Source organism: Dermacentor variabilis, chromosome 2 (genome assembly GCF_050947875.1).
Source record: "Dermacentor variabilis isolate Ectoservices chromosome 2, ASM5094787v1, whole genome shotgun sequence".
NCBI classification, from domain to species: Eukaryota; Metazoa; Arthropoda; class Arachnida; order Ixodida; family Ixodidae; genus Dermacentor; species Dermacentor variabilis.
In genome coordinates this window covers 7,000,993-7,021,974 of record NC_134569.1, presented here as the reverse complement: position 1 = coordinate 7,021,974, position 20,982 = coordinate 7,000,993, and the positions used below count along the sequence as shown (strand labels likewise).

The 20,982-nt window shown below is 47.0% G+C and overlaps 1 protein-coding gene across 2 annotated transcripts in view; it reads right to left on the bottom strand.

The window, feature by feature from the left end:
- mmd (disintegrin and metalloproteinase domain-containing protein mind-meld) overlaps positions 1–20,982 on the bottom strand; it is a 235,908-nt gene that overhangs the window by 30,041 nt on the left and 184,885 nt on the right. For both annotated transcript variants that reach the window (XM_075679576.1, XM_075679577.1), the window contains one exon: positions 541–887. In XM_075679576.1, coding sequence (XP_075535691.1) covers positions 541–887 — 347 coding nt within the window. The remainder of the gene's footprint in view (positions 1–540; positions 888–20,982) is intronic.

Sequence of the window (20,982 nt, the reverse complement as noted above, 5' to 3'; positions counted from 1 at the left end):
AGAATTCACCATGAAAATAATGTATGTTGCTTCTTGCATTGCTGCAATCATGCTGTCTTTTACTTCTGCTGGGCATAGTAAACCGGTGTAAGACATTTGTTCTGACACTTGATTACTACTTGAACCTTTTCACCTGGCATCATGTGCCTTATCTATGTTAAAGTAATAGAAAACAAGAATATCTACAGGACAAAGCTTCCTGTAGCTAAGTAGTGCCTTACAGGCAGTATTTATTAGTTTTTCCTGTTTCCTAGATTGTGCCACTGACCTTTTGTTTTCATATGCTTTAATTTTTTTCCTGCACCTAGCACTTCTCTGCTCCCATGACAAAAGATGAGGAATAGCAGGGGACAGTCAGAATCATGCTGCAAATTAAGGATTATAATGAACTGTCATCATTATATTGTTCTAGTATCATGTGATGCTTCGGTACCAATGCTTAGCACTCTCTATTCAACATCACTGCCTGTTGCAAGACTGTGTCATGTCAACAGCTCATGACATGCACGTAACAAATTTCTCCAATAACAGGGAGAATACCGGGCTCAAGTTGCCGCAGCAGGTCTTCCAGATTGCGGATACGGATGGGCTCGGCAGGATCGGCCATGCAGGGCTCGGGACGCGGCAGGTCCCGGCGCGAGTCCTGGCCCGGGCTGGCATGTGACGAGGCTGAGTGCAGTGCCTCCAGGATCTCCTCGTGGTAGCCGTTGAGGCTCTTGAGCGTGCGCTCAACCTCGCTCAGTGTGTCACCCCCCGCTGCTGCTGCGGCAGAGGCCAGCGGTGGCCAGCCGCCGCCGTCCTTGGCGAGGTCCTTGGGTGAGAGCTCCATGAATGTCTCGTCCACCTCGTCTGGCTCCTTCCGCTTCAGCTCCTGTAGCTTGTCCTCCCTGCACATAAAGAGCAGTCACACTGTACCGCATCAATAAAACTTGGTGCTGGGCTAGTTGGTGATGCATTCTTTAAAACTGATGGTAGCACTAAAAAGGACGAACACACGGTGAAAAGACGCGTTTCCTCGTCGTCGTGTCGTCTTTTCACCATGTCTTCGTCCTTTCTATCGCTACCATCAGTTTTAAAGACTGTGCAGCAGTGTCCCCAGACACATCCAAGTGGGCAAGAGAGAGAGAGCTGCCCCAGTGCTGCAATATCGGGGGGCCAGCATCGTGGTGCTACAAGCAGTGGGTGCACACAGCTCACAGTGCTTACTGCAGTTAGGTGGGCACACATGCTACATGAATCTAAAAATAAAATGCCAATGACATCCTGAATTTGCCACGGTTATGGTTTCTCTCTTAGGTGTAAATTTGTGGTCTGTCAGGAAATTTGCAACCAAGCAGTTTCTGGTTTGTAAACTTTCCTGACAGATCACAAATTTATATAATTCTGCTACACTGAACAACACACTAAGTAGAGAGAGAGTAAACCAGGATAGGCTGGCAGATTCCTTTATCCAAGCTCTCTCTGAACCCTTGCTTAACTTTTCTTAGTGTCCATTATGAAATTTGTGGTACACTAAGTTTTTTCCTCTATGGAAAAAACAGGCAGTCTTCTGCTATAATGTGTGCAGAGCTTGTCATTGTCACAACCTGCTATTCACAACCTGTTATTCTGCATCAAGCAAACATTTGTGCGACACATAGTTCAACTACTGCTAGGGCTTGTGGACTTAGACTGCACTAAGAAGAAACAGCGAAATTCTTACATCTGAAATTTACAGTCTAGTCAAGCAAGAATGGCTGCACACTTTAATGGGAGAAGGAAAAGGCCAAGAAAAATGTTCCACATAAGCATATGTAAAGATGGCTGCCCAATGTAGTGAATTCTTGTATGGAAGAGCATAAAGCTGAAACCTTTATGTAACACATCATCAATGAAATGGACATTCCAGCAGGTGTGCAGGAAGTGCTGAAAACCAGACTGAACTTTCACTACGAGCAAAGGAATGCAAGGAAGTAGAACAAACGGTGCAATATGTACGCTGATGACCTGGAGAAAGGGATGTGCTCCTAGTAACAGCAAAGCTCATTTTGCACTTCAAATTGTGACAAGCTCACTACACAATAATTTGAATGTACTATAAGTGAACAAAATGTGTTCCTGTGTTTATGATGCCAGGGCTCTTTTGAGTAAAGGCCAGCAAAGCAATTAAAAAGTATTTGAACAGTGCAGGCTACAGAGAAAAGCTGTGCTGAAGTTACTCAGCTCTGTTGCGTCAGAGGCAACTGATCTCAGCAAAGCAGGAAAGAACAGTCTGGCAGTTTTTTATTTGTGGCACACATAAATTACAGTCACTGCTGTGCATGACTGTGCTTCCTCACCTCAACGCTCCACCAGATGCTGGCCAACAAATTGAACTGGTGCTGGCATGTCCCGATAGCAATGGCCAATTAGGACATTAAAGCCAGAAACTCACCTATGGCTGATTTTTTTAGCTTTTCATTGGCTGACCAGGGAGCATCTATTGGCCGACCAGGGAGCATCTTCACCAAGTCCCAGCAACAATAAACATTGCGCTTCATAGAGGACCCAGATGCCGAGTAATGACAACCTTGTGCACAAGATGTCCGTATGTTACAGTACTGCCTTATACCCAGCGTGCACATCAAGCGAGTTTTCAGTGTCACTGCTGGTGTTTTCACAACGAAAATGAGGGACGAGGTTTGACATAATTTCCTAAAAGCAGCGTGCAGTGAATACAAGCAATGTGAGAAGGGTTGCAGAGGACGCACTGAAAGTGTCCTGGGCCTGCTGGTTCAGTTTAGTGTATCTGTGCCATGCTAATGGAGAGTCTTAGAATAGGGGCCCCAAGGAAACAGCGTCAAAGACATTGCGCATGCACAAGACGCAAACTGCATTTGGGTTTTGTGTCAGGGACACTATTTCATTTATTCAGCGGGAACCCCAAAAGCTGCCCCATAAGCTTTGTGTCAACAAACATGGCGGCACCCATCGAAGTGATAGCTCTAACCTAGCACCAAACTGGGCTCGATTCGTGGTGACACGTCAAGTTCATAAGCTAGGAGGAGTGACTGTGGTTATGGCTTTCTTTTAACCAACGTGAGTAATGAAGAATGAAATCAAGCCCCAGACACCGGGGCTTGATTTCATTCTTGCAGATCGAAAAAGATGTTCCTTTTTGTTCTCAAGAGTTTTAAGTGTTTTGGTAAACCATGGCTGATGTCGGTTAGTGCGAACGGTTATAGTTGGAATGTACTATCGCGCTCAGTATGAGCTACATGCACCGCGCGAGCGCGTGGCCATGCGCTCGGTATGGTTGTACAGTGGCCCCGATAGTGGCGTGTTTTCGAACTATCTGGAGAGGGTGTAGCTGTTCCAGCAAGCTCGCATCACCTCCACTTGCTTGCTTTCCCCTTCACCCTCATTTAGGCTGGTTTTGATATCTGTTTCGAAAATGATAACTGTAGCCGTAGGTCGACGCCCAAACTTCGTAATCGGGCCCGTGTCGGTCCGCACAGTGGGTGTTATCTGGTGTGTCAGATTAATAAAAAGGAATACATTCGTCAGCTCGCAAAATGTCCCGGGTGTCCAACAGCGATCGACTTCTTAATTCATCTCAGGTTTTAGCATTTACAGCATGCAAGCTGTCTTAGTGCGAACCAATTTTTTTTTTTTTTTTTTTTTTATACGGGCTGAATATATCTTTGACTGATCATACAACTCTTTCATGTCAGTGCACGTTAAAGAACCCCAGGTGGTCGAAATTTCCAGAGCTCTCGACTACGGCATCTCTCAGCCTGAGTCGCTTTGGGACGTTAAACCCCATAAACCAAACCAAACCACACGACTGTACGGAATGGCAATTAAGTACCCTAGACAAAAAGAACCTGCACATGACCTTGCGTTTATGTATCTAGGAAAAGTATCCTTTGGATGAGCTGATTGGAAATTAGTGTATTCTGGTAATACCGGTAATGATCGGCGAAATTGGGGTTTGGGGCCTTAGTGATAGTGCACTCTAAAATTTCGGAACCATTTAATGCATCTTAAGAAGGGGTGGTGTGTTCTGGAGCCATCACGCACAGTGAGAAGTTTATTAAGGTGACGCATGGCCCCAGGAGTTGCGGCAAATGAACAAAGTAGGATGCTCCGGCCAAATGTGAAATGTTGCTATAGTACGGAGAACGGCGGTGGCAGCAATGGCAACGCGTTGCCGCATTAGCACCAGGGCTATGCTAACACTCTGTCAAAAACAATGCATGGCCCACGTCGTGGCTGCTTCCACTTTTACGCTAGACGCTGAAGCGCATTATCAGTGCTAAAATCATGTTTAAACGCACAGCCCTTCTTGCACGAAGAAAGCGCTGTCTTTGATAACCTTCGCACGCCACGTCTGGTCGGTGGCAAAAGTGCTGCATGATCTTGCAGTTTCTGCTTCAGCGAAATCAAAGTGAACAAGAAACAGATAAGGTGCCCTTCAGATAAACGGGGACGAGGGGTTCCAGCGCGCTTGCTGGAACAGCTACACCCTCTCTAGATAGCTTGAAAACACGGCACAATCGGCGCCACTGTACAACCTTGCAGAGCGCTCGGCCACGCGCTCGCGTGGTGTAGCTCATACTGAGCGCAATAGTACTTCTCTGCTAGGGCGTTAAGTTTATTATGAAAGAGAGACCAGTTGTTTTCCAGAGAGCGCAAATGAAAGCTTGATTCGAAATTTTCATAAAAGTCATGTAGTTCTTAATTTATTGCAGCGTGGTTGCCTTTGTCATAGAGATGGATGATTATGCAAGAAAAGGTGAGGCGTGCAGACAGGACACAAGAGAAGAGAAGTGGACAACACGAACGCCGACTATCAACTGAAGGGAGCACTGAGGCGAAAAAAAGAAAGAAGACACAAAACTCATCTGCGCAAGCTCTGGTATGGTATACATGTATCACCACGTGTCAGTCGGGTACATGCGCTGGTCTATGTGAGAGATAGCTGTTAAGGCACTTAATCTCTTCCTTATGTAAAGTAATCGAAGGCTGACACGCACGCACTTCCACCATTATAGATATGCCATGCCTCTACCATAAGACGCATATCTTCATTCTTGTGCCTGTACAATATCGCAGATGACGTTTTTTTGAGAATGGCATAAGCTGGGAATAAAGGTGAAGGTGGCATTGATTACTTTATGATCACTAATTTCGCGGAGGTAGTTAATGGTTTACAGACTTTCTGGATGAGTGGTTAGTATAAGATATAAAATGTTCTCAGTATCCTGTGTTACATGTATTGGTTTAGTTTTTAATTGCGTTAAGTTAAAGTTATGGCAAATGTCAAGGAATTCCTTAGCACCTGCATGGTTTGAACGTAGTTGCGCAGAAGACCAGTCAATGTTTGGATAGTTGAAATTTCCGAAGAGCAAGATACATGCATTCAAGTACTTTTTCACTAAGTGGACCAGGATATTGTTAAGTTTGAAAGGAAAATCAGCAGGACTGTTAGGGGTGATAACATACAGCGAGAAGTAGCAGCTCTGGATTAACATTGAATTTTAGCCATAGAATTTCTAGTTCAGATGCTACGTCAATCACGGAGCAGGATAGCTGCTTATTCACAGCAAGAACACCTCCCCCTCTGGACCACTGCCTATCTTTGCGGAACACAGCAAAATTAGGAAAGTCAGTGAGGATTTCTGCGTCAGAAACATCATCAAAAAGCCACGTTTCGGTGAGTACGAGAAGATTACTTTCACATGATGACAGAAGGTTTGATATTGTCACGTGGTGGTGATGCTGAAGAACCCAGTAGCAATACTGTGAAAGACAAAACTAACTTTTATTGGGCGAACCTGTGCCCATAAAAACAGGCTACACTTATAGCAGAACGATAGCGGCGAACACGGTTAGCGATGGTCGAAAATCTGATCAGCGGGTCAAGCGCGTCGGCTTTTATAGATCAGTCGTCTAATGTTCCAGAGTAACCGCTGGGACCCGCGTGTATTCCACAAAGTTCTACACTATTTCGCGTCGTGTATACATGCAATCAGATTACACAAGTTGCGGTGAAAGACAGTGGACGGAAGCATCGATAACATTCCAGAAACTTCTTTTACATGCAGGCACGTCTTGCACTATGCAATAACATTTGTTAGGCGGTGAGAAGTGGTCGCCCGATGAAGATAAAGATGTACACGTGTCATTACCCCCCTCTTAAAGAGCATCGTCCCGATGCTACAGATATAAGAGAGCGAAACACAAAAGGACACTTATTAAACAAAAGTAACAAAACAACGAAAAGAAACAAAGTCCAAAGGTCAGTTATGCGAAGTCCCAAAGTTCATTAATGCTGGTAGTACGGCTTGAGTCGCACAACGTGGACTATTTCAGGTCATGAGCGGCGCCGCTGTGATAGCGAAATGCCGTCTGGCACGACCTCATAGTCCAGTGCGCCAATACGTTGGATGATCTTGTACGGTCCGAAATAGCGATGCAAAAGCTTCTCGCTCAGTCCTCGTTGGCATATAGGGGTCCAAACCCAAACACGGTCACCGGGCTGGTACTTGATGAAGCGTAGGCGTGCGAGTTGTCGGGCTTCTTCGGCGCGCTGGAGAAAGGTTGCGACGTCAAGATTCTCTTCGTCGGTGACGTGCGGCAGCATGGCGTCGAGCGTCGTCGTCGGGTTCCTGCCGTAAACCAGCTTAAACGGTGTGATCTGTGTTGTTTCTTACACCACCGTGTTGTAAGCAAAGGTTACGTACAGCAGGACCGAGTCCCACGTCTTGTGCTCTACGTCGACGTACATTGCTAGCATGTCGGTGACGGTCTTGTTCAGGCGCTCCATGAGACCATTCGTCTGCGGGTGGTAGGCAGTTGTCCTCCTGTGGCTTGTATGGCTGTACTGCAGAATGGCTTGGGTGAGCTGTAAATGCTGTTCCTCTGTTGGTGATGAGGACTTCTGGGGCACCATGTCGCAGCAGAATGTTCTCGACAAAAAATTTAGCCACTTCGGCTGCGCTGCCGTTCGGTAGAGCTTTAGTTTCAGCGAAGCGGGTGAAATACTTTGTCGCCACGACGATCTACTTATTTCCGGATGTTGACACTGGAAACGGTCCCAACAAATCCATCCCGATCTGCTGAAATGGTCGGCAAGGAGGTTTGATCGGCTGTAGTAATCCTGCTGGCCTTGTCGGTGGTGTCTTGCGTCGCTGACAGTCTTGGCAGGTCTTGACATAACGGGCGACGTCGGCGGTCAGACGCGGTCGGTAATACCTTTCCTGTATCCTCGACAGCGTTCGGGAGAATCCAAGGTGCCCAGCGGTTGGATCGTCATGTAGGGCGTACAGTACTTCTGGACGCAGCGCTGACGGAACAACAAGAAGGTAGCTGGCGTGGACTGGTGAGAAGTTCTTCTTTACGAGCAGGTTGTTTTGTAATGTGAACAAAGACAATCCGCGCTTAAATGCCCTAGGTACTACGTCGGTGTTCCCTTCCAAATACTTGACGAGGCCTTTTAGCTCCGGGTCTGCTCGTTGCTGTTTAGTGAAGTCTTCTGCGCTTCTTATTCCGAGGAAGGCGTCGTCATCCTCGTCGTCTTCCGGCGGGGGGTCGATGGGGGCGCGTGATAGGCAGTCGGGGTCTGAGTGTTTTCGTCCGGACTTGTGGATTACCGTGATGTCATATTCTTGCAGTCTGAGCCTCCACCTCGCCAGCCGTCCTGAAGGGTCCCTTATGTTAGCTAGCCAACACAACGCGTGATGGTCGCTGACGACTTTGAATGGCCTGCCATATAGGTAAGGGCGGAATATTGCTGTAGCCCAAATGATGGCAAGGCATTCCTTTTCAGTCGTAGAATAATTGCCTTCCGCTTTTGACAGCGACCGGTTAGCATAAGATATCACCCTTTCATGTCCGTCTTTCTTCCAGACTAGGACGGCATCGAGGCCTAGGCTACTGGCGTCAGTGTGGATTTCGGTATCAGCGTCTTCGTCGAAATGTACAAGTACCGGCGGTGACTGCATGCGTCGTTTTAGTTCTTGAAATGCATCGGCCTGCAGCGTTTGCCACTTGAACTCGACATCAGATTTGGTTAGATGCGTTAGCGGCTCAGCAATGCGTGAAAAGTCCTTCACAAAGCGCCTGTAGTAGGCACACATGCCAAGGAATCTACGCACTGCCTTCTTGTCGATGGGCTGCGGGAACTTGGCGATGGCAGCTGTTTTCTGCAGGTCAGGGCGTACTCCGGATTTGCTGATGACGTGGCCTAGGAAGAGAAGCTCATTGTAAGCGAAGCGGCACTTTTCTGGCTTCAGAGTGAGCCCTGATGATTTGATGGCCTCTAGTACTGTCGCAAGCCGCCTAAGGTGATCGTCGAAATTTCCGGTGAAGACGACGACGTCGTTCAAGTAAACAAGACAGGTCTGCCACTTCAGTCCTGCTAACACCATGTCCATGATGTGCAGGAACGTTGCAGGCGCCGAGCACAGTCCGAATGGCATGACCTTGAACTTGTAGAGGCCATCAGGCATGATGAAGGCGGTCTTTTCGCGATCTCTCTCGTCGACTTCTATTTGCCAGTAGCCAGACTTGAGGTCCATCGACAAAAAGTATTTAGCGTTGCAGAGCCGATCCAATGCGTCGTCTATCAGTGGAAGGGGGTATACGTCATCTTCGTGATCTTGTTCAGTCGACGATAATCGACGCAGAAGCGTAGGGTTCCGTCCTTTTTCTACACCAGGACTACAGGAGATGCCCACGGGCTTTTCGATGGCTGAATGATGTTGTCGCACAGCATTTCATCGACTTGTTGCCTAATAACTTCATGTTCTTGTGTCGAAACTCGGTAAGGGCTCTGGCGGAGTGGTTGAGCGCACTCTTCGGTTATTATGTGATGCTTTGCAACTGGTGTTTGTCGAATCTTCGATGAAGTCGAAAAGCAGTCCTTGTATCGTCGGAGAAGACTTCTGAGCTGTTGCTGCTTGCTCATGGGGAGATTTGGATTTACGTCGAAGTCTGGTTCGGGAACTATGGTCGGCGGGGTAGATGCGGCAGAATCTGAGAGGACAAAGGCATTGCTCGTTTCCACAATTTCCTCTATGTACGCGATTGTCGTGCCCTTGCTGATGTGCTTGAACTCTTGGCTGAAGTTGGTTAGCATCACTTCCTCTTTCCCTCCGTGGAGTCGAGCGATCCCTCTTGCGACGCAAATTTCACGGTCTAGCAGTAGACGTTGGTCACCCTCGATGACGCCTTCTACGTCGCCAGGTGTTTTGGTACCGACGGAAATGACAATGCTGGAGCGAGGCGGGATGCTGACTTGACTTTCGAGCACGCTTAAGGCATGGTGACTACGAGAGCTCTCCGGCGGTATTGCTTGATCTTCAGACAGGGTTATCGACTTCGACTTCAGGTCGATGACTGCGCCGTGTTGGTTTCGGAAGTCCATGCTGAGAATGACGTCACATGAACATTGTTGGAGGATAACGAAGGTGGCATGGTAAGTCCGGTCATGAACGGTAATTCTTGCTGTGCAGATTCCAGTTGGCGTAATCAGGTGTCCTCCAGCGGTCTGAATTTGAGGGCCTTCCCATGCAGTCTTAACCTTCTTCAAATGGGCGGCGATGTGTCCACTCATGACAGAGTAATCGGCCCCTGTGTCGACTAAGGCGGTGACTGCGTGGCCGTTGAGAAGCACGTCGAGGTCGGTGGTTCTTTGTTTTGAGTTACAGTTCGGTCTTGGCGTCGGCTCACGACTGCGTCGCGTTGACCTATGGCTGGTATGTGACGTGGTCAGGTCGTCTTTCGTCGTCGCATTATTTCCTTCCAGACTACGTCTGGACGGCGGCGTGTCGTTATGTCGTCGAGGTAGTTTCTTCGGCATCTTCGTCGACGGCGGAGGATCTTCGTCAGTTCGATGGGCAGCAACCGCACCTCTGTCGGTTGCTGCTTATAGTTTTCCAGATATGGGCTCGCTGACCGGCCCCGGGCTGGGCCAGTGTATGGTCGGTGCTGCGGCGACAGGTAGCGGCCTGGTGATGGCGAACGCGACGGTCGTCGAGAGTTTACTGAGTGGCGGCTAGATAATCGGCGATGTCACGTGGGCGCTCCCCAAGCTGTGGACACGGCGCGTTGATGGCGAACCCTCTCAGTCCCAAGTCGCGGTATGGGCATCGGCGGTACACATGGCCGGCTTCTCCGCAGTGATAGCAGGGCAGGTGGTGGTCGGGGGCTCACCAAATGTCCGTGTTCCTTGTGTAGGTGCGCTGGGCGACGGGTCGGCATGGTGGTGGCGGCGGCGGCGGACGACGGAATTGCGGCGTTACAGGGCCCTGGCGCGGTCGCGGAGGGGGGCCTTGACGGCGTGCGACGGCGACGTAGGTCATCGCTTCTGGCTGGGGCTGCGGTAATTGAGGTTGCACCTCAGGAACTCCAAGCGATCGCTGAACCTCATCTTTCACGATGTCGGCGATCGAGACCACTTGAGGCTGCGACGAAGGCAGGACCTTGCACAGTTCTTCGCACACAATGGCCTTGATGGTCTTTTGAAGGTCGTCGGAACCCAGTCCTTGGATGGCGTACTGCGGCATGAGCCCCCGGCGGTTATATCGCCGGGTGCGCATCTCCAGTGTTTTCTCGATCATCGATGCCTCTGTTGAAAACTCAGCTACAGTCTTCAATGGGTCACGAATAAGTCCGGCGAAAAGTTCTTGCTTGTCGCCCCGCATCAGGAAGCTGACTTTTTTCTCCTCCGACATTTCCAGGTCGCCGTGCCGGAAAAGACGGGCCATCTGCTCTGTGAAGATTGCGATCATCTCATTTGGCAGCTGCGCTCTGGTTTCTAGTAGAGCTTGGGCTCGCTCTTTTCGCACCACGCTTGCAAATGTTTGCAAGAAGCCGCTTCGGAACAGGTCCCAAGTCATTAAGATGGCTTCTCGATTCTCGAACCACATCCTGGCAGCGTCTTCCAATGTGAAGAAGACATGTCACAGTTTGTCGTCGCTGTTCCAGCTGTTAACTGCAGCGACCCTCTCATACGTCTCGAGCCAGGTTTCCAGGTCCTCGAATGTTGAACTGCGGAACGTCGGAGGCTCCCTGGGCTGCTGCAGCACGATAGAGGACGCTGGGGCTGCCATTACAGTTGCCTTGGCCACAATCTTCTTGGTCTTCTCAGGTAGAAGTCCGTGCTCTGGGGGCAGCTGTTGAAGACGGCGGCTTGCTCGATGGTCCGGGACTACGTTGGTGTTCGCTTTGCGGTCTGGGCTTCTTTTACATGCAGGCGCGTCCTGCGCTGTGCGATAACGATTGTTAGGCGGTGAGAAATGGTCGCCCAATAAAGATAAAGAAGTACACATGTCAATATGATATTACGTTAAGGAAGAAAACTGCATATGTTGGAAAAAATGACTGATGAAATTAATAAAAGGGCGGTTCCGGAATGGGTGTAGAACGTTGAACTTTATTGCGTGGTAGCTACAATTCCTTGACTTGTTGGGACGATTCGTCAAAAAGGAATCGCTTGGAACCAATATGCAAGGTTTTATACCGAAGTGAAAAAGGTACGGCTTTGCTTTTTGCATATGTGATAAGGTGCTTGCGTGCAGTTTTAGTTTGTTTAGAAAAATTTTTGCCAATGCTGAATGTTGTACACTTCTACTTTCGGCCTTTTACCAAAAGTGCCTCTTTTGTTTTAAAATTACACAATTTAACGATAATGGGACGGTTTCGGCCAGGAATTTGGTGTCCAAGTTGATGCACCTGCTCAATTCCATCAGGTTTTACACTTAAGTACTCGGAGCAGTGGCCGATGATTATTTTCTCTGAGCACACAAAGGATACATTGGAAGACATGTCAGATATGCTATAAAATATCAAATTACTTCGTCTAGAGCAGTTTTAGTCCTTTAGTCAGCTTTGCAGAATACAGACACGACAAACAGTTTGAACGGTGTCAGTTTGAACGCACTGCAGCTGCTGTTGCCAGGGTTCTATATGCTGACAGCTGGTTTACACTGTGGCCAGTCTCTTACTCAGGTCTGAAATCTGAAAGGTCTGAAATCTGAAAGGTTGTTGCTTTCAATTGTGTTTTTAAGTCATGCACATCGCCCAGCAATTTAGACTGTCCTGCAGATAGCTTTTAGAATTCTGCAAGAATGGCGGCCGTGTCCGGACCAGGATTTGTCTCAATTATCTCCAGTGCAGTTTATAGTTTGGTTTGGCACATGGCTACAACTTACGGATCCAGCAATTGCTGGCTGTTTATCGACAGTGTTGCTCACGGCCCCGATCTTCAATAATGTGTCCTCACGTCACCAGCCCTGCTTTAACGGTGGCATCCCTTCCATGGTCAGCTGGTCAACAACCCTGCTGGTAACTGCAGCGACACGGGAGGATCTAAGGACCTTGAAATTCCTATGCCCCTTCAGTGGGCACGGTGGAGTGGCAGCCATGCAGTTGCTGAAAAACCCAAACTTGCTTCTTGTGCAGTTTATCACTCGGTTTGGCACAAGGCTGCAATTTACCAATCCAGTGACTGCAGCTGTTCATCAACAATGTTGCTGACAACCCCATCTTCAATAATGTGTCCTCACGTCATCAGCCCTGATGTAACAGTGATGTTCCTTCCATGGTCAGCTGGTCGGCAACACTGCTGGTGATTCATTCCTCGAGTTCAATTCTTTCTTCAGTATTTATGGATTCAGCATGGATTCCATAATGCAGTCTTGTGCAAAACGCAACTGCTATGTTTTACTAGCAACTTATTCATTAACGTGGATCATCACTTTGATACTGATTTCATATATTTGGATTTTGCTAAAGTGTTTGGCTCTGTCTCACATGATCCACTTATCTACAAGCTTAATCAACTTAACAAAGGCCCCAGTGTACTTGCATAGAAATTTCTCTCTAACCGTAGTCAGTATGTGAGAGCTAATGACTTTCGTTCACCAAATTCTGCCGTAAAATCTGGTGTCCTGCAAGGGTCCGTTTTGGGCCCTCTGCTTTTCTTGATTTATATTACTGACCTTCCTACTTGCCTTTCTTCCTCAACTATCCGACTGTTTGCCGATGACTTTTACGAGAAAATTACTAACCATATCGATTATCTCAATTAGCAACGCAATGTAGATGGGGTATTTGAATGGTGCAGTAAATGGCTCATGACACTTTGTCAAGTATGAGGTTTTATTTCAGGAAACCCTCAGCGCAAGCACACAGACGCAGTCTGCATTCGTGCTGCTGTACCGCAAGTGGCTTGCTCTTCTGATTACTTCACTCAGTTCGTTGTCGTGCGCTCCCCGTATGCCAACTGCGCACACACGCCTTCCATGTTCGCACTGTCTGCCACACACTGTTTCCTGCCGTCCCGTGCCTGCGACTCTACACAGTTACACACCGTCTTGTGCCTGCGACTCTACGCCACCTGGCGTCAGCCCGGTACCCTCACAGATGGGCTTCCAAGGCACATGATAAGGGCTCAGCTGGTCTGCATTAGCAAGGTCTTTCTGTTTCCCTGTAGCCGGGTCTCCCATTCTGTAGGTATTGCGTCCAATGTGTGCAGTCACTCTAAATGGCCCTGTGCGTCAAGGGGCAAACTTGGCTGAGAATCCAATGGCTGCCTTACTTAGTGGGTGCGTGTCCTGGAGAACCAAGTCTCCAACTTGGAAGGTAGCTGGATTGTGCTTTTTATCGTAATGCTTTGCCTGGCTGGCTTTTGCCAAAGTTTGGTGGCCCTGTGCAAAGGCCCAGGCATCTCGAAGGTAGACATCCAGTTCAGCAGCTAGGTCATGAGGCGCAGAAGAAGGTACCTCGGTGCCAGCTGCCCGATTGTGATGGCTCCACGGTTTCTGTAGTCCCCACCCATAGCACAAGAAGGCAGGCATAAAGCCAGTAACTACACCAGATGCAGCATTGCAAATGCCACTTCGGGCAGCCTTTTGTCCCAGGTCCCTGTGGGAATTGCAGTAGTCCACCAGGCATTGTTTAATCATTGTGTTATGGCGTTCCACAGTCTGTCTTGCTGGTCTGTATGGAACTGTGCAGCTCTCCTTGATTCCCCAGTGCTGGAGAATGCCTTTCTACAGTTTGCTTATGAATGGTTTGCCACTGTCGCTAGAGATGGAGCTAGGCACACCATGCCGGCAAAAAACATTGATCATTTTATCGATGATCAATTTGGAGGTAGGCACACATAATGGGAAAAGCTCCACAAACTTTGTGAACTTGTCCAGCCCCACCAGGATGTACTTGTGGCGCTGAGGTGTTGTGGGCAGTAGCCCAATAAGGTCCACACTTAACTGCTGCATTGGGTGGGTGGCCCATGAACTGTCCATCAGTCCTTTTGGTTTTTGCCGGTGAGGTTGAAAGCCTGGCACTGCTGGCAGCTGCGGATGTAATGGGAGATATCGGAGCGGATACCGAGCCATGTGAACTGGCTCTTCATACGTTTCCAAGTTTTAAAAAAGCCTAAATACCCACTTATGGGGTGGTCATGCTCCATTTTCAGTGCCATGTCTCATAAGTGTTGGGGAAGCCAGGCGACCTTACATTCACCGACCGTGTGCTAAGGATACCATTGGTCGAGATTTCACTGTCATCAGCTAGGTCCTGTACCCTCTTGGACTCTTTAGGGTCACCAGGTAGCAGGCCAGACTTTAAGTATTGCAGCAGCTGCAGCAGCAGTGGATCCTTGTGTTGTTCCAACTGGAACCTTGCACTTTGCAGTGTCGGTGAGTGGGGACACATCAGTCGCATCAACAGGTGCTGCTAGTTTAAAATGCATGGTTTGTTGTGGCTCTTGCACTTTGATTGGAAACCAGTCCTCTGCCAAACAAGGCTGAGCAGATTCGGGAGCAGGGATGGGGCACCTGCTTAATGCATCCACTGGGATGTTGGCCCATTCTTTACGATGCCTTACAGTACACTTGAACTCTTGTAATCTCAACACCCGACGTCGTACTCTGCACGATGTCTGCTAAGTTGTAAACATCCAAGCCAATGATGCATGGTCACAATGCACCTCAAATGATGTGAATTCTACATACGGTTGGAATCTATCAACAGCCCACACTACCACGAGGCATTCCCATTCTTGGACAGTATAGTTCTTTTCAGCAGCTCTCAGGGTCCTGCTTATAAATGACACAGGCCCGAGTTCACCTTCGACTTCTTGCAACAATACTGCTGATATGCCAGTGCCACTGGCATCTGTTTCGATCACAAAGGGCCTGTTCAGGTCAGGCAATACCACAGCCACCTCTCCTGCCAGTGTTAGCCTCAGAGTCTCGAATGCTGTCTGTTATTCGGCACCCCAAACCCAATGAGCTTCTTTCTTGAGGAGAACTGTCAGGGGTCTGGCTTTGTCAGAAAACCAGGGGATAAAATTTATGCAGTTTACCACAAGGCCCAAAAACATTTGGAGCTCGAGTGTTTTAGGGCATGGGAACTCTCTGCTCGAACCTTGTCTGGGTCAGGTTGACATTAGCCTGGAGAGATTGCATATCCAAGGAACTTTAATGCCTGTTCACATCATGTAACTTTGCTGGGATTGATTGTCAGACCTGCAGAGCCAATTCTTCGCAGTACCTCATCGACATGTTGCAGGTGGTCCTATAATGTTTCTGAATAAATGAGCACATCGTCAAGAAATGCCATGCAGTATTTGTGTTTTATGACTTCTAACACTTTGTCCATCAGAGACTGAAACGCTGCTGGCTGGGGAGGTATTCTATAGAAGCCCACCTAGTGGACTGTCCATTTCAGCCGTTGCTGATTGGCTGGGGCCGCTCGTCTCCTCCTCGCTCGTACAGCTGCATCCAATCAGCAGCAGCCGAAATGGACAGTCCACTAGGTGGACTCTTACAGAATACCCCCCCCCCCCCCCCCCGCTACCCCAAATGGCATTCGCTTAAATTTAAACACTTCTCTATGGCACAGGAATGCAGTCTTCAGTACATTTTTGGGAGCAACCGACCCGTGAAGGAAGCCCTGAGCAAGGTCAAGGCTCGTGAACCACCTGGCACGGCCAAGCTGAGCCAGTACCCAGTCTGTGCGGAGCATGGGATATACTCGCACAGTGTGATTGTGCTGGCCCTGCGCTGGTCATCTCGTCGGGCCTAACCATCTTGTTGAACGGCATGATGCGCAGAATTTGAGCTATATCAGCCGCAAGTCTCTTTCTTTCCATTGTGGTCCCGGAGGTCGAAGCCAACAGTCCTTGGATGATTAAAGAAGGCAGGAGAGGCTGCGCAACTGGGGGGCACTAGACGATTCTTGGTCCATGTTAGGTCTGGTCGGATGAGCCCCCACTTTCCAAGTATGTTCATTATTTCGGGAAATCCTTGGCGCACGCACACACACACAGTCTGCGTTCCGTCCCGCTGCACTGCATGTGGCTTGCTCCGCCGATTACTTCACTCGCACAGGCCCCGCATGCTGACCATGCACACACGGCTTCCATGTTCTCACTGCCCGCCACACACCATTGCCGACCGTCCCGTGCCTGTGACTCCACACAGTTGCCTACCGTCTCCTGCCTGCGACTCTACACCACCTGGCGTCGGTCCGGTACCCTCACAACTTAATACAACTAAATCTACCAGAATGCGAGTTTTTCACCACACCACTCATAGAGCCTCATACAATAATTACTAGAGAGAACTCGGGTGCTACTGTCTATGGGAGCTTCAACGGGAGCGGTTGTACCCATAGAGTTTCTCACTATATTATCTACAGGGGAAATCTGGCGCTGCTGCGCTGTGGTATGCGCTGTGGTATCCAGTTAATTAATGAACTTGGCCCAAGAAGCAAGGAAACGCTGATAAATGCATTGGAGGCAGTCATAACAAATAAGCAAATTCCACACAGCTGGAAATAGAGTAAAATTAATTTGATTTATAAAGAGAAAGGCGATAAAACAAACATAAAATCCTTCCGACCAATTACGATAACATCAGTTATATATATAGGCTGGCGATGCAGGCGGTGAAATTAAAAATGCAGTCATGGGTAGAAAGTAATAGAATACTCTGAGAACTTCAGAACGGGTTCAGAAGTGGTAGGCGCTTAGATGATAGCCTGTTTGTGCTTACCCAGTGCATAGAAATAGCTAAGGCGGAAAATAGACCTCTGTATTTAGCCTTCCTGAACATAAGCAGTGCATACGACAACATGAACAGGGAACTCCTGCGGAACGTATTAAAAGATGAAGGTATCGGTCAAGAGGTAATTGATTTTCTACAGGAAATATATTGAGAAAATAATGTTGAAATAACATGGGAAGGAATTAAGAGTACAGCAACTGTTGAGGTACGCAAAGGATTAAAGTAAGGTTGTCCTCTATCACCGCTGCTGTTCATGCTTTATATAATAAATATGGAAAAAAGGCTACAAGGAAGCAATCTAGGGTATAATCTGTCGTACAAATTAGGTGGAAAGGGCGTTGAGCAATGACTATCGGGTTTAATGTATGCAGACGATATTGTACTGTTGGCAGATAGCCAGGAAGATTTGCAAACTCTGGTTAACTATTGTGGAGATGAAGGAGACAGTCTATGTTTCAGTTTTAGTGCATCTAAGTCCTGTAGGACGTTTTTCAACGATACAACTCATCAGGAGCTTACAATACAAGGCCATGAAATACCCCGAGTGGCCGAATACAAATATCTCGGGGTATGGATAAACAAAGGGGAGATGTACACGAAAAGCATGAGAAGTCTCTCATAGCAAAAGGGCGAAGAGATGCCGGGATAATGAAACATAGAGAATCGTTGGGGTACAACAGGTATGAACTACTGAGATGTATTTGGAAAGGAATAATGGTGCCGGGTCTTACTTTCGAGAATGCAATCCTGTGCTTAAGGGCACAAGTTCAGTTGAGACTAGACGTAAATCAGAGAACTGTTGGAAGATTAGCACTAGGTGCCCACAGGAAAACCACAAATGCAGCAGTACAAGGGGATATGGGCTGGGCATCGTTCGAAGCACGGGAAGCTCAGAGTAAAATCCTATATGAAAAATGCCTGAGGAAATTGGACGATAACAGGTGAGCAGCTAAGGTATTTAAATACCTATACAGAAAGAGCATTGACTAAGAATGGCGGAAAAGAACTAGGAAGCTAACCAGTAAGTATGCCAGACACAAGGATGGAGAAAGCCAGAGCATTAAACGACAGGTTAAAAATGTGGAAGGTAAAAATTAGATAAATTCAATGGTAAAGAAGCATAGTGTTGAACTATATCGATACTGGAAACAGCAGACCAGGAAGGAAGCGTTTTATGATAACTCAAGAGGCAGTGCCCTACTCTTTGAAGCTAGATTAGGATGTCTTAGAACGCGCAGCTATAAAAAGAAATTTAATGAAGAAGAATATACATGTACTGTGTGTGTTAAATCTGTAGAAACAATAGAACACCTCATACTAAAGTGTGATGGTATCCATCCCAATGTTGATGCGGGCACAGTCACGTACGCTTTCCGAGGCCCTAGGGTTTGGAGATAACAATAGTCATGTAAATAAATATGTGGTAGAAATTAGAAAAAAGTGATAGGAGGATTGGTGGCTCAAAAGCAGATAGGTGACATAAGGTCAAAAGTGTAGGAAGAAGTAGTTAAAGAAAATGGTGAATTTTAATAACTTACAACATAGTTAAACAAAAATAAAAAGCTGCGCATGGTGGCAACTGCCATCACCACGTTTCAAAGGGGACACTCCTACCTTCCATGTATCCATCCATGCATGAGAATGCCGGTATATTGTGACTTCGGATTGGCATCGTTCTCGGAGAGCCAGGCAAGCACCGTTCCGTCTGTCCCAATGATTCATATTCTACTAGAACTGCATGTAAAAAGCTGTTTTAGCTTTACTATTACACAAAAACATGTTTTGTTTAACCATAAGAACTTGTTATTACATGTACAATTATATGATACGTAAGAAGTATCAGCAGGCAGCTAAAGTTGGAGGACAGACGATGTGATTCACGTTCACTTTGAAACAGTTTGTCATCTGTTTTTGCTTTTCTTCCCTTCATCATGCATTGTAGGTGAGTAAAGGTACAATTTGCATGAATGGAACCATTTTATGAAGATGTTACTTAAAGAATGCGTTATTTGTGTAGCCACATCCACATTTTAGACGAAGCCTCTTACAACACCAGCCAACACAAGCCTCACAGACATATATAGCATCATTCCCATAACGGCACGGTGCCCCTTAAGAAACTCCTATAAACGATGGCGCCAGTTTTCCCTCTAGGTGTTATAGTGAGAAACTCTATGGTTGTACCAGCATGGGAATTATTGGAAGTACATGGATTTGCCCGAACTTTGTCCTTTTGGCTTCATATGTCTGTGATTTTGTAAACTCGTCATTTTCAACAATGTTCTGCGTAATAAATAATTATATAAACATCATTAAAATTGCCCGACGGCAGGATTCGAACACAGGAACTCTAGCACAGAAGCCTGATATTGAAACCATTAAGCCACGAACGCATGTATCGACAAGCAAATGAAACCCCCTTATGAATTTATTGCGGGCATGCCAGTGCCTTGAGACGTTTGGCACGTATCGATTTGGCCACCTGGACAAGCTCAATCGTTGCAATTAATAGCAATTGTGCGTGTTCGCGGTGTCTTCTGCACTTCAAAGAGTATAGATTGCACTGAAACTTACGACAATAAGATTTATATAGCGTAATATACAAAGCCACAAGAATGTCTGAATCCACAAGCATGAAGATCAGACAAATCCATGTACTTCCCATCATTCCCGTGGTGGTACAATGACTGCAGCACCACAGTTCCCTCTAGTAATTGTTGTAGGAAACTCTATGACACCACTAATCATTGTCCTGTATTTATTCCCTTAATAATTCCCTCACACATAAATACCGAAGAAAGTGGATGGGGAAACCGTGCCCCAGTAGCTCAATTGGATAGAGCATCGCATGCGTAATGTGACGACGTGGGATTGTTCTCCACCTGCGGCAAGTTGTTTCTTCATCCACTTTCATTGCCATTAATTTATCATTTCTTTAATTCAATTAGTAAGTACAAGTAATTTCCCCTATGTTTTCCTTGGTGTCTGTTTGTTGGTTTCTCACGATACGATTAATAAAAATCGGGCCCCTCAGTTAACCCCCTTTCTTCTCATTCTTACATAACGAGGGTCTCGAATCCAGTAACATTAATGCCTTCAGGTAGCGTGTGCGGATTTATTAACCAGTTGTCTCCACCCAGAAAGATCACGTACTCATGACGCCTACAGCAGAAAGGATGTTCCACATCCGCTGCCAAGGTTTGTGAGTGGTGATGCTGGCTAACACTCCCAAGGTTAGTTCTAGTTTTTTTGTTTTGTGAAATAACTCTTCAGGAAATAAAAAGTATCGTAGGCAAATTATCGGTTAATAAGGCATCCGGACTTGACGGCATTCAAGTTAAGATCTTGAAAAACAATACTGATGTCTTATGTGTGCCCCTTTGTCATTTGTTTAACTATGAGATAAGTAGAAATGTTTACCCAAATATACTAAAAGTGTTAAAGGTTATCCCTGTACACAAAACTGGTGATCCGAATCATCCGAGTAGTTATAGACCTATTTCAATTCTTAGTGTAGTTAACACACTATTCAAAAAGCTCATTGTGCTGCAGTTAAATGCATTTCTTGTAAGCAATAATGTTATCTGCCCGCAGCAGCATGGCTTTGTTGCAGGTAGATCTACATCAACCGCAGTCTTAACACTTTCGCGATAGCTTAACTCTGCTCTTAGCAAGAATAACATTGCTGTGTCAATAACAGCTACTTTTAGGCACGAAGGCAACAAGTGGTAATTAACAAACATCATTCTGCTTTCACAGATATCATATGCGGTGTACCGCAAGGCTCAGTTTTAGGCCCTATTCTGTTTTCATTATATATAAATGATTTACCGGGCGCACTTAACCTGTCAAAAGTTTTGATGTACGATGACGATACCGCCTTAGTTTACTCAGGGGACTCCCTTTCGTCATTACAAGACACTATATCTGGTGAACT